At 38.9% G+C, this 13,508-nt stretch overlaps 1 protein-coding gene across 3 annotated transcripts in view; it reads right to left on the reverse strand.

Moving 5' to 3' along the window:
- The window catches only part of chuk (component of inhibitor of nuclear factor kappa B kinase complex), a 46,822-nt gene extending 34,170 nt beyond the window's left edge, over positions 1-12,652 (reverse strand). Inside the window, exons 1-9 of one of the 3 annotated variants that reach the window (XM_033012869.1) lie at positions 12,548-12,652; positions 10,436-10,561; positions 6,636-6,730; positions 5,454-5,571; positions 4,389-4,458; positions 3,681-3,769; positions 2,367-2,456; positions 1,308-1,432; positions 273-380 (exon numbers count right to left, since the gene is read on the reverse strand). In XM_033012869.1, the coding sequence (XP_032868760.1) occupies positions 273-380; positions 1,308-1,432; positions 2,367-2,456; positions 3,681-3,769; positions 4,389-4,458; positions 5,454-5,571; positions 6,636-6,730; positions 10,436-10,540 (800 nt within the window). In that variant the 5' untranslated portion in view covers positions 10,541-10,561; positions 12,548-12,652. Of the gene's footprint in view, positions 1-272; positions 381-1,307; positions 1,433-2,366; positions 2,457-3,680; positions 3,770-4,388; positions 4,459-5,453; positions 5,572-6,635; positions 6,731-10,435; positions 10,562-12,543 lie in introns of all 3 variants that reach the window. The other 2 variants (XM_033012872.1, XM_033012871.1) reach the window with 2 other exon arrangements.
- Positions 12,653-13,508: the final 856 nt, after the last annotated feature.

Here is a 13,508-nt window from a genome sequence, read left to right on the forward strand (position 1 = left end):
GTCATATAAGCATTCCAGCGTCCATTTCTGCATCACTGCATTATATTTGGCTAGGATAAAATGTTTGGGTATTCCAGGTCCTTGTTCTCCCTCCCCCGTGATTGCATGAAGTCGCCTGAATTCCTCTTTGCTCGTTGTCCACCCTGGGTTACATAATCCTGCATTTTACAAGACTGAAGTCATTGAGATTTTTAAAATGTCATGAGACAACCAAATTTCAGCGAAATTTAAGTAGTTAAAGATACAAAATTCCTACAAGTAAAAATACTCACGTGCTAAGGCCATTGGGCTGTGGCAAATTTGGGGAGAACCGTACTTCACCATTCATCTCTTCAACAGCCATAATGTCATACTGGCCCTTAACTCTAACTTTGTCTTGCCTAAAAGGAAGTGTATTTTCACGATTAATTTCTCCACAGCAATAAATGTCAAAATATATTATAATCCATTTTCTATAAATAAATGGTAATCCTCGAAGCTATATTCCACAGATCTTTAGCAAGCAACAAGGAACTGAACACATTTAGATATAATTCAGCATTAATTTAATTAAAATGATAAACAGAGCACATGTTTTTCTTTTAAACAAAAAAACTAGGTTTTTTTTCAGTATAAGGCTCATCATTCAGTTGAGTCCACTTGTCCACAAATCTTTATAATTTTAACCAAGACCCTTTACAATTACAAGCTCCAATCAATTCCACAATCTGGCCAGTGCTTACTGTTGTGTATATAATTTTAACAGTCCTTTATTGTAAATTTACATCCTATAAATACTGAGAGGCAAAATACGTATTTTTAAACTAGAACGGTGATATTATAAGGGATGCTACAAACAATATAAAGAAAATCCAAGATAAAGGTAAAGAATATCATTACCCTTCCCATACAATTGAAGTAAAGAAAAGAGAATGTGAGAATAAGAATACTACAGAAAACCTTCCACCATCGGGTAGCTAATATTGAACTGACCAGTGAGTGTGAAATGTCTGGAACCGTTTGAGGAACATCTTGTTGTTGCAATGGGAAATGTGGATATTTTGTGTAGTTTAACTAAAATGGGAATTTAATCTTCATCTAGGATTATCTTCTGATTTAAAAAAAAAGATTATGTTTCGCAAAATCTGATTTTAATTCTGTGATCTTGATTATAATCCAACAATGGATTATTTTTCATTCCACCTGATTAAAGATGATAAGAGAAGAAATCCATTAGAGTCCCCAATGCACTCACTCTAACATCCTCTCTTTGTAAACTGTAAATGTGATTTATGCATTGAATAGGGATGCAAAAACAGTCTACTTACGATTGGAAAGGCTGCATATTATGTAAAAATGGTCGAAATCCTGAGATGCACTCAAATACTAGTGTTCCAAAGCTCCAGTAGTCTACAGTGACTGTGTAAGATTGTGATTCAAATAACTCCGGTGCCTAGAAAGAAGGTAACAATATTGTCTAATGAACAAGTCTATTTGGTTCTCAATATAATAAAGAATGAGAAATTGAACCAATATTGCGCACTGACATGCACATTAACTCAAAAATGTTTGATACTCATCTTTCTATGGCACGTATGAGAACAGCTAGGAACTACATAACATTGTAGACAAACCTTGACTGGTTGACAATTATTAAATTTTCGAGCAGACTGTGTTATAAATGGCAATAGCAATTTTTAGATAAAATCAACATAAAACAAAATGCAATAGTAAACATACTGGACATGGTTCTTTTCCACAATAATTACTTCAATAATGTATAAACATCATTGGAGTTCGCCAGGTTTAATTCAAAAGGTACACATTTATTAAAGTGCACAGAAATTTGTTTCTTTAGTCAAATGCATTTTGCAAAGTTCAGTCCACCTTCACAAATCTCAATAGTAAACTGATGAGATTAGATACTAATTATGGTTAAATGGTTTGTGTCATTAAATGGGAAGGCAAGCCAAATGTGGTCTTCAGGCGAGTTAGATCCACTGAGTAAACAAAATAATTTAAAACCAAACACATATCAAAATGCTGTTTTTCACTTTTTTGGGTTTAAATTCAAATGTTCACATTGATAATGGCCTTATATATTGATCATCTGCTGAAGCTGATAGGACTGGAGAATTGCACTCAAGTGTTATTATAAAATGAAAACATTATATAAGCAATTATGGTATAAAAGTGCAAAGAATTTAATAATGGATTATTTTAACATACCTATTATATTTATTCTCACTTATAGCTATTTCCAGACGTAATATTCTTTCAATGACCATGCCTGAATAACATTTGCAATGGTACTGAGAGTGAATACATGTCCATGAATTACAATGTGCTCAATCAATCCACAATAAACAATGCAACAGAAAACTTACCAGGTACTGTAATGTTCCTACAAAAGATGTGCAAATACTTCCTTGATCCAGATCCTTTGCATAGCCCAAGTCAATTATTTTGTATATCAACTGCAGTAAAAAAGATAGAGTTATTCACTCCTTTTGCCAAATACTTTTGCAATTAAATATTTCAGAACAATTTCAATAAATATTTAATTTTGTTATGTGGGTCGTCCATGCTGTCGTGCCTTTTACCAATAAAATGTAACTACTGTGATATTCTTCCACCATCATCTCACTATACGATCATAAGATCATAAATGATAAGAGTACAATTAAGCCATTCGGCCCATCAAGTCTTCTCTGTCATTCAATTATATAAGAAAACAAAACTCATATTGATGATGAAGCATTGATGGGACTGCAATTTGGTGAATGAAGTCAGTACTACTGCCACTGCAATCTTGTGTACCTGAAGAGCCTTTTGTGAAATTAGTCCCATAAAAATAAAAATATTGATAAGAAAAAAAATCATTGAAATATATGTACGAGATCAGTTAAAGTGAATCACATAGTTTTAGTGATATAGTACACTGTTAATTCACAGGAAGAAAAATAACTCAGCAGTTCTTGATAAATGTTTGAACATAAATGAGTTACATAGTTGCTAAGGATTATTTTTACATCCAAGGTTACTAGTACAGTAAGTAAAGTCTGGAAGAGTATTGTCTGCTCATCACTGACAAGTGCTACGGCAGGCTTCAATGAAAGCAACAGAGGCTGCAACTCAGCCCACACCAACAGGTACTCAGTCATGAAGTGAACCAGGAAGGGAGCCAAGCTTCATGTATTTCTGGAACGTTGATAACTAACATCAAGCATGCGAGAATAAATCACAGCCAGTGATTCCCTGGATACGAATAGACGTGGAAGAATGGAACGGAGCAGCTCAACTGAATAGTATAAAAGCGGTGCTATAGAAGAATGGTCTGGTACCTTGTCTAAAATGGAAAACGTGCCAATCTGTCTTTCATTCGACAATGTGTAAGCTGAGGTTTAAATATGATGGAAATGTATTGATGAGGTTTGATAGTACATTAAAGCATCTTGCAGAAGAGTAAAGACTGAAGATGCAGTAGTTGCAAGAAAACAGGGATACAAATGCATTGTTGGGACTATTTGCAATAGAGGGACAAAAAATACATTTTTGGGAATGGGATGCTGATTTTCAAGGAAGAAAAGAGTTAGATGGTATTTGGCGATAAAGCATATATGCCCATTGTTCTTAAATTATGTTAGGAAAACTACAGAGGAAAGAGCTCAAACTTTTTTTTACTTTTACATTTCTCTTACCTTGCCATTATCTTCTTGCAACACAATATTTTCAGGTTTCAGATCTCTGTGGATAATTCTGTGGTTATGTAAATATTGGATGCCAGAACCTGGTGAAAATTAAATACAAAATGGTGGGTGAAAGCAGATTTGTTTTAAATAGAGAATGTGTGTTTTTGTCTTTATATTGACCAGGTCACAGAATATTCATGAGATTATGAGGCCATTTGACGTATCGGTTCCAAAAGAAAACAACCTCAGGCTGCCATCTTTCCTCAGAGCTTCTAATTTTACAGTTCATTTTATATGAGATATGAACCCTCTCAGTAAAATTATGTCCTCCTTATGACGCAGAATGATTCACAATAGGCAAGCTGTAGCTGAACAAGCATTGTGTACAATTCCAGTGTAATCTTGCTACCTGCAAATTATTTGCATCTGCTAATAAACAAAAGCATTCCATATGTCGATCAGCCTTCTAATCCATCCATCCTTGCTTGCTTGAAGGACCTATGGATATTCACCCCAAGTTATCTCTTCTCCACAATTCCAATTATCCTCCTATTTGTGGTGCATTCCCTTGCCTTGTTGCACCTCCCCAAGGGCAATGTGTTGCATATCTCTGGGTTAAATTTAATTTTCCATTTTCCTGCCCACCTGACTAGACCATCAACGTCTTCTGTAAGAAATGTAATTAAATTATAAATAGGCATTTACAAAAATACCTACCAACATCATGTAATAAGCTTAAAACTTGGCTTTCTTTAAGTCCACAGCAGTTTTCAGGCTTGCCCAGTACCTTGAAACACAAAATGCAACGTTAGCAAAGAACCAATTCGTAAAAATACACAAATGAATATTCAAAAATTCTCCAACAGAAAAATGGCAATTATATTATAAACTTAGAAATATAGAAACAAAGAAAATAGGTGCAGGAGGAGGCCATTCGGTCCTTTGAGCCAGCACCGCGATTCATTGTGATCATGGCTGATTGTTCCCTATCAATAACCCGTGCCTGCCTACTCCCCATATCCCTTGATTCCACCAGCCCCTAGGGTTCTATCTAACTCTCTCTTAAATCCATCCAGTGACTTGGCCTCCACTGCCCTCTGTGGCAGGGAATTCCACAAATTCACAACTCTCTGGGTGAAAAAGTTTTTTCTCGCGTCAGTCTTAAATGGCTTCCCCTTTATTCCAAGACTGTGGTCCCTGGTTCCGGACTCGCCCAACATTCGGGACATTTTTCCTGCATCTGGCTTGTCCAGTCCTTTTATAAATTTATATGCTTCTAGTAAAAGATGTTAAGTTCAAATAAATATATTATGAGTTCAAACAAATTATTTAATAGAACATGGAAAATGGATGCACAAAAACACAGCAGTAATTAAGATTCACAATTAACATTAAATCTTTTACATGGTTCTCAAAATAAATTGAATATTCAAGTTACAAAACAGGCAAAGATCTGAAGTTATAATGCCCATTTAACTGACAGTAGTTATGTTTTAAATGTATCCAGCACCAATTGAAAAATGGCAGGATGGTGAGGTTCAGTCCAAAATCAAATTAGCATTGATGCCATCTAATGCCGAGATAAGATTGAGACACTGCAGCCTACTCTAGCTTCTATTTCTTGATCTTAATCACAAAAAGAAGGGTACACCACTTGTCTCTAAATACATGCAGATGTTTAGTACATAATGAAATTCTGTTAAACATTTGTAACTAAATTAAATTTGGATTAACCTCAAAATTGCACTCAGTAAAAGGAATTAGAATGACCTTGAAAATTACCTTACGCAAGTTACCTCCTGTACAGAATTCCATCGCAAGTAGAGGGACATCATTAAAGGCAATACCCTGCATTTCTTCGGGAACTTCACGAGCTTTAACAACATTTGCATTGTTTAACCTTTTTTGGGACAAGACAACAGAAATGATCTTCAGACAACCCTTACACAAGTCAAATGTATTTAAATTGTAGGAGATAGAAAAACTGAGAAAACACAATTAACAAGTTTGTCAAATGTAATTCTACTATAGTCCTTATAAGCAAACTGAAATTAAATTGCCTGAATTTTATACTTGAGATTTAACAATACAAAGAAAATTGCCTATTATTGACAAAGGAGAGAGGAACAATTTGTTAGCAGGTTCAGTATAAATAAGCAAAAATACATGTAGTTTAATTTAGTATATGCTAGAGATATGGCACGGAAACAGGCACATTGGCCCACCGAGTCCTCGCTGACCAGCGATCCCCGTACACGAGCACTATCCTACACATGAGGGACAATTTACAATTGTTACCGAAGCCAAATTAACCTACAAACCGGTACGTCTTTGGAGTGTGAAGCATCCGGGGAAAACCCAGAGGGTCACAGGTAGAACGTACAAACTCCATACACATAGCACCCGTAGTCAGGATTGAACCTGGGTCTCTGGCGCTGTAAGGCAGCAACTCTACCACTGTGGCACCCCTGTGCCACCCCTTATGGAATATTCTGCCTTACCCTTGTGCTACTCCATGATGAAACATACACATTAATATTCAGACTGTAGCCACCAAGGTTCTGAAGTAGTCACAATATTTTACAGAATCTTCCAGAGAACCTTGTTTGGAACAACCTTATCCAGGTAAAACAAGATGTCACAACCTCAGTTAACTTGATTGGGAGACGGGAAAATCAAACTATGAATTTCCTCTAAGTTCCAGCTAACCCAAAGGAACAGGTATTTTCAGCTTGCACACTGTCCTTATCCCCAGGTAACAAAAAATTGAGCACATTGTTCCCTCACAACCTCTACCTGCAAAGATTTTCCTAAAGATCGTTAGTCAATGGTTTGTGCTGTACTGTACACAAATAGCTGGATACAAAATGGATTATCTGTGATGGCAAAAATGTTGTGAAATTTTTAAGCCAAGGTCCACTGCATCACTAAAGAAACTCCAGAGGTCTCTGAAAATATACTCACTTTTTCATGATTTGAATCTCATGGCACCACCTCTCCTTGTTTCTTGCACTCAACTCCACACGACAGGCTTTAACTGCAATCCTTTCCCCAGTGCTCTGGAACAGAGATGTCGATTTAGACGTTATTTACATAGTAAATCAAAAGGTAATTAGTTAAAGTTGTTGACAAAATTAATGACGGATCACAAATCTCAACAAACACAGTTACACTTGTTTCACTTAGTTCATTTGAAACTGGCTTGTAAATCATTTCAACTGATGTCAAATAAACATCTGATTAAATTATAAACTATAAAGTCTGTCAAATACACTCCAATATTGATTATTTGTAATGAAACCTTAAAGATGCAATGTAGCTGCCAAATTCAGTCAATTTACGAATAAACATTGATCATTTTATCTTGAACCAACAGAAAGAGACCTCTTTCAATTTCTACAATGCATTTGGCATATCATGCACTTCACTGTTGAAATTCAAATCCAATAAAAACAGAATTCAATGTGCATTTGCAACTATATTGCAAAGAACAATTTTTTACTCTACCATCTTTCTGCAAAAGGCCATAAATAAGGTAATTAAAAACTCCTAAACTTGGGCTGATAGAGTGAATTTAAAACCTATTAAAACTTTGATGACTATGGTATGAGTACCTGTAACTGAGGTATGCGAATGGTAATGAATGATAAAAGAGAGCGAAGCAAGCAAATGAGGCTGAATTATGAAAAAAAAATAATGTAACCTAGGAAAGATTAAGCACAAAGAAAGCTTAAGAATGTACAGACATAAGTGGCCAACAACATGCAAGGATTTTAATAGGAGAATTAAAATTTAAACTAGATCAATTAAGGAAACGTTATGTCATGTTAATGAAGCGATTGGGAACCTTTGATGCGGTCTAGTCTAAAGGTGACAATGCACATACTGGTTTTGGTAGCAGACAAGTCGAGGCAATGAGAACCATTACTGAATGTCAGCAAGATAAAAGGATTAACAGGTTTTTCATCTAACAATCACAAAATAACACATCAGAGAAGATGGAATCAGGTTTATCAGTGGAAACCCTCACTTTTTAGAAATATAGTGCCCTTCATAATGCTTGGGACAAAGACCCATCATTTATTTATTTGCCTCTGTATTCCGCAAGTTGAGATTTGTAATCGAAAAATGTCACATGTGGTTAAAGTGCACATAGTCAGGTTTTAATAAAGGCCACTTGTTTGCATTTTGGTTTCACCATGTAGAATTTACAGCAGTGTTTATACATGGTCTCCCCATTTCAGGGCACCACAATGTTTGGCACACAACAAAGTCATGTAAATGAAAGTAATCATGTTTAGTATTTTGTTGCATATCCTTTACATGCAACGACTGCTTGAAGTCTGCAATTCATGGACATAACCAGTTGCAGGATGTCTCCTCTGGTGATGCTCTGGCAGGCCTGTATTGCAGCCATCTTTCGCAAGAATGATCCCAAACATACTGCTGAAGCAACAAGGGCATTTTTCAAAGCTAAAAAAATGTCAATTCTTGAGTGGCCAAGTCAATTACCCGATCTGAATCCAATTGAGCGTGCCTTTTATATGCTGAAGAGAAAACTGAAGGAGACTATTACAAATCTCAAATTGTGGAGTACAGAGGCAAATAAATAAATGATGGTTCTTTGTCCCAAACATTATGGAAGGGCACTGTAGCTGGGCGCACACTGTACAATAGACACAAGGAACTACAGATGCTGGTTTACAAAAAATATAAGGCACTGGAGCAACTTAGCAGGACAGGCGACATTGCTGAAAGACATGGACAGGTGACGTTTCAGGTTGTGACCCTTCATAAAGCTATAACACAACAACACCCTTGCTTTAAAGGATAGGTGACTAAAATATATCTCACCCCTAAGCTAAAAAGGTTACAATTTCTCCCGGAAAATGTGGAAAACTCCCTCTCCTAATTAATACTCCATTCAACTCTCAATAACATTAATTGCTTTGAAGGCAAGGCAAGGCAAGGCAAATTTATTTATATAGCACCATTCGTGCAAACTGCAATTCAAGGTGCTTTACAGGAAAGAAAAAATAAAATAGTCAATAATTAAAAATTGCAAAATAAGCAATACGACAAATGTATGAATAATAAAACAACGTCAATGAAACAATAAAACGATTTTAAAAAGCACATAAAAGGGTTAAAATTAGACGGTTAAGATTACCTGCATGTCGGGTTATGGAAAAGCTATACTAAACAACAGTGTTTTTAGGCCTGATTTAAATGCGCTTACAGTTTGTGCACACCTCAGGTGTTCAGGGAGCTTGTTCCACAGGTGTGGAGCATAAAAACCGAATGCTGCTTCAGCCTTTTTAGTTCTGACCCTGGGAACACAGAGTAAACCTGTCCCTGAAGACCTGAGGAGTCTAGGCGCCTCATATACAACAAGTAGGTCAGAGATGTATTTTGGACCAAGACCATTCAGTGCCTTGTAGGTCAGTAACAGAATTTTAAAATCTATCCTCTTACACACAGGGAGCCAGTGCAAAGATTTAAGGACAGGTGTAATGTGGTCCATTTTCTTGGTGTTGGTCAAGACTCTGGCAGCGGCATTTTGGATAAGCTGCAGTTGTTTAATTGATTTTTTATTGAGACCTGTAAAGATGCCATTACAATAATCTAACCTACTAAAAATATATGCATGAACAAGTTTTTCAGTGTCATCTTTGGATAGAAATCCCTTGATTCTTGCTATATTTTTTAGATGGTAATAGGCAGATCTGGTAATGGTCTTTATATGGATGTTAAAATTCAAATCCGAGTCCATAACTACACCAAGATTTCTGGCTTTGTCTGTGGTTTTCAGTGCAATTGAGTCGAGTTGAGCACTCACCTCTAGCCTTGATTTTTTGGGACCAAAGACAATAATTTCTGTCTTATTTGTATTGAGCTGGAGGAAGTTCTGGTTCATCCACTCATTGATATGTTTGACACACTGGCTCAGTGAGTGTAGGGGACTATGGTCATGTGGTGACACTGCGATATATAGTTGTGTGTCATCGGCATAAGTGTGGTAGGATATGTTAAAATGCTCTACGATCTGAGCTAGGGGGAGCATATAGATGTTGAACAAAATGGGTCCAAGAAAGGAATTTGAAATGTAATCAATAACCAAAAACTGAATTTCACAACCATGAGGAGCTTCCCTTGACATCACTCCATCAATTGTATTATCAAGGAGCCCTGGTAAAATTGAAGTCATGGAAATCAAGCAAAAAACTGGTGGAGAATGGCTGCAGAAGAGCAATGACTTCCCATCGAGAAAAAACCCTCAGGGCTTACGTGTCAACTGTCTTTCTGTCAGTTCCATACATTGGGCACTTTATTTTTCTCTCTCAGAAATAATTTCAATTTAAAATTATTCGAGCTTTGCATTGCTCAGAATAGCTTGCTGGTAGCTGCCCAATCAGCTTAAGTACATGACATAGATATATTGAAAGAATCATCGCTTCACAAGTTTGATTACAACATTACTGATCTAAATTACAAAGATTTCTGTCACACAGATCCTGGGGAGAAGGGGAAGAAAAGCAACACAAACTGGAATGTAAAAACAGGAGATTTTAAATTTTCTCATGACGAACATCTATAGAAGGGATAAAATCTAGAACAATAAAGGTCGAGGAGAAATTAGTCCCCTGAAATTGCATATTAACAGTTGGTCTGTTAAACTGAAAGAAGGAGGTTTTTGTATCTGTCTCTTGCTTGTTTTATTCAAATATGCCAGAAAGGTTAGACTAACTGTATATAGAATGTACCTTATGTTCGTACATATAGACATGTCCAAAGCCCCCTGCTCCAAGGCGTTCCTTTAGATCCCAAGGCCCACTTGTCGGAACCTGCCTAAAGGGGGGCTTCTCCATTCTCGGTCAGAATCTTCAACACTGAAATTACAAAAATACCAACTTATCATTGAAGCCATATGAGAAATTTAAATCACAAATAAAACAACCAAAATAAATTGAAACACTGCACAATACAGTTTCTACTTCAACCTTTCTTTCTCAACTGCATTTCTAACAGTTAATGGCAAAGATTAAGGCTGCAAGTGAGAATAGCAGTGGAACTTTAACTCAAGTCAGGGGGAAAATAAAATCATGATCCACAGAATTGTGGTCTTCAAACAGCCCACATGTATTGGTGGTTTTCCCCTATGCAGTGAATATTCATTTCCAAGGAAAAGTAAGAGAAAGATCTTGAGTTCACTTACGGAAAAATGTTTGGCTACTGAGTAAAAGCATTGGAGGAAACAGGCACAGGTGGAAATGAGGTATTCTGCCCTGAATAATTAACATATTTTTCCAGAGATGCTCTCTGACCTGTTGAGTTACTCCAGCTTTTTGTGTCTATCTTCTACCTTTTAAAAGTATGCTGTTTTGCACACCATTTATTTACTGATACAAAGTACAATAACAGAGTTAAGAGCTGGTGGAAGCAGCACCAGGAAGAGAGCGTGAAAGAGGTGATTGGTTCAGGAAGACAGACACTAAATGCTGGAGAAACTCAGCAGGAAAGGCAGCATCTCTGGAGAGAAGGAATGGGTGACACTTCAGGTCAAGACCCTTCTTCCGACTGAGAGTCAGGGGAGAGGAAAACTGGAGATATGGAAGGGATGGTGATCAAGGAAATGTACAATGGTTCATTATTGGCTGAAAGGAAGGTATCAACGAAGCATGCAAAGAGTAGAATTAATCAGGACAGTGCTGGGATTGAACCCAGAACACTGACGGATAAGCCTGAAAGAGGACATGCAAACTCTACACACACAGATCAAAACAGATGATGATCAAGGAAATGTAGAATCGTTCATTGTTTGCTGTGGGGAAGGTGACAACCTGTCTTGGCCAGGACTCTCTTGTAAAAGAGATTTTTAATCTCAATGAGACTTCTCCTGGTTAAATAAAGGTTAAATAAAATTAAAAAAATAAGGTCGAGATCTTGACTCGAAACGTCACCCATTCCTTCTCTCCAGAGATGCCGCCTGTCCAGCTGAGTTACACCAGCTTTTTGTGTCTATCTTCGGTTTAAACCAGCATCTGCAGTTCCTTCTGAAACAATCAGTTAAATTAACCAGGGGGGCAGTTGAACTAGTTAGATAATTAGGATGGGGAAGGGACAGAATGGGAAAGCCAGGGTTACTGAGGGATCGGCCTGAAGGAGGACATGCAGACTCTACACATAAAGCATCCCAGGCTGGGATTGAACCTGGGACCCTGCGGCCTGAAGGAAGACATGTAAACTCCACACAGACAGCACCCCCAGGCTGGGATTGAACCCGGGACCCTGAAGGAGGGCATGCAAACTCCACACAGACAGCACCCCCGGGCTGGAATTGAACCCGGGACACTGCGGCCTGAAGGAGGACATGTAAACTCCACAAAGACAGCACTCCCCAGGCTGGGATTGAACCCGGGACCCTGACGGAGGACAAGCAAACTCCACAAAGACAGCACCACCAGGCTGGGATTGAACCCGGGACCCTGAAGGAGGACAAGCAAACTCCACACAGACGGCACTCCCAGGCTGGGATTGAACCCGGGACCCTGAAGGAGGACAAGCAAACTCCACACAGACGGCACTCCCAGGCTGGGATTGAAGCCGGGACCCTGTGGCCTGAAGGAGGACAAGCAAACTCCACAAAGACAGCACCCCCCAGGCTGGGATTGAACCCGGGACCCTGAAGGAGGACAAGCAAACTCCACAAAGACAGCACCCCCCAGGCTGGGATTGAACCCGGGACCCTGGCGGATCGGCCTGGAGCCGCGGGTGGTGTGCGGGGCAGGAAGGTGAGCGCCGGCGGGGTCACGATGGGGCCTTGGGGCGGAGGAGGGGGCGGGGGAGCGCCGGGCCGCCGGGCCTAACCTACCTACCGTGAGGGGGGGGCCTGGGCCTGGGCCTGGGCCTACCGCCACTGCCGCCGTCACCGCATCCCGTCCCGTCCACAACCGGCTCCCGCGCCTGCGTCATCGCCCGACCCAGGCATGCTGGGAGTTGGAGTCCAGTCCACTGCGCCTGCGCGTTCACCCTTCAGTGAAACAATGCGTTTCGACATGTGCATTGTCTTCACTTTGTATCTTTTGTTGTTGTACTTCGTCTGCACTACGTCAAGTCAAGTCACATTTATTTATATAGCACATTTAAAAAACAACTCTCGTTGGCCAAAGTGCTTTACATATGTTATAAGAATAGTACAACAAAAACAGACTACATTCCTAATGCTTTTTCTCAGGGTAACCAATTTGTTTGGAAAGATATAGGTTATTAGTATATAAGTTATAATGTTATTTGATCCACACTCCATACCAGTTGGTGGCGGTAATGCACTAAAAAGTTGTTTGCCAACCGCCAAAAAAAACTACATAGAAGAAGCAGAACAGACTACATACATATATACATCATGCAGCCGTCACTCAGTGGACGTCAGGAAAGGCTTGGGAGTATAGATAAGTCTTTAGTCTTGACTTAAAAGAGTCGATGTGGGGGGCAGTTCTGATGGGAAAGGGGATGCTGTTCCACAGCCTAGGTGCTGCAACCGCAAAGGCGCGGTCGCCCCTGAGCTTATGCCTAGACAGTGGGATATTCAGCAATCCCAAATCGGCCGATCTGAGGGGCCTGGAGGTGGAGTGGTGGGTGCGAAGACTTTTTATGTAGGTGGGGGCAAGCCCATTGAGGTTACATAAACGTTGTTACAGTTTAATGTGTGTATGTCTTCGGTTTAAACCAGCATCTGCAGTTCCTTCCTACACAATAGGAACTGCAGATGCTGGTTTAAACCGAAGACATACACACAACAAGCTGGAGTAACTCAACGGGACACGCAGCATCTCTGGA

This window comes from Amblyraja radiata, chromosome 37, assembly GCF_010909765.2.
Source record: "Amblyraja radiata isolate CabotCenter1 chromosome 37, sAmbRad1.1.pri, whole genome shotgun sequence".
Lineage (NCBI taxonomy): Eukaryota > Metazoa > Chordata > Chondrichthyes > Rajiformes > Rajidae > Amblyraja > Amblyraja radiata.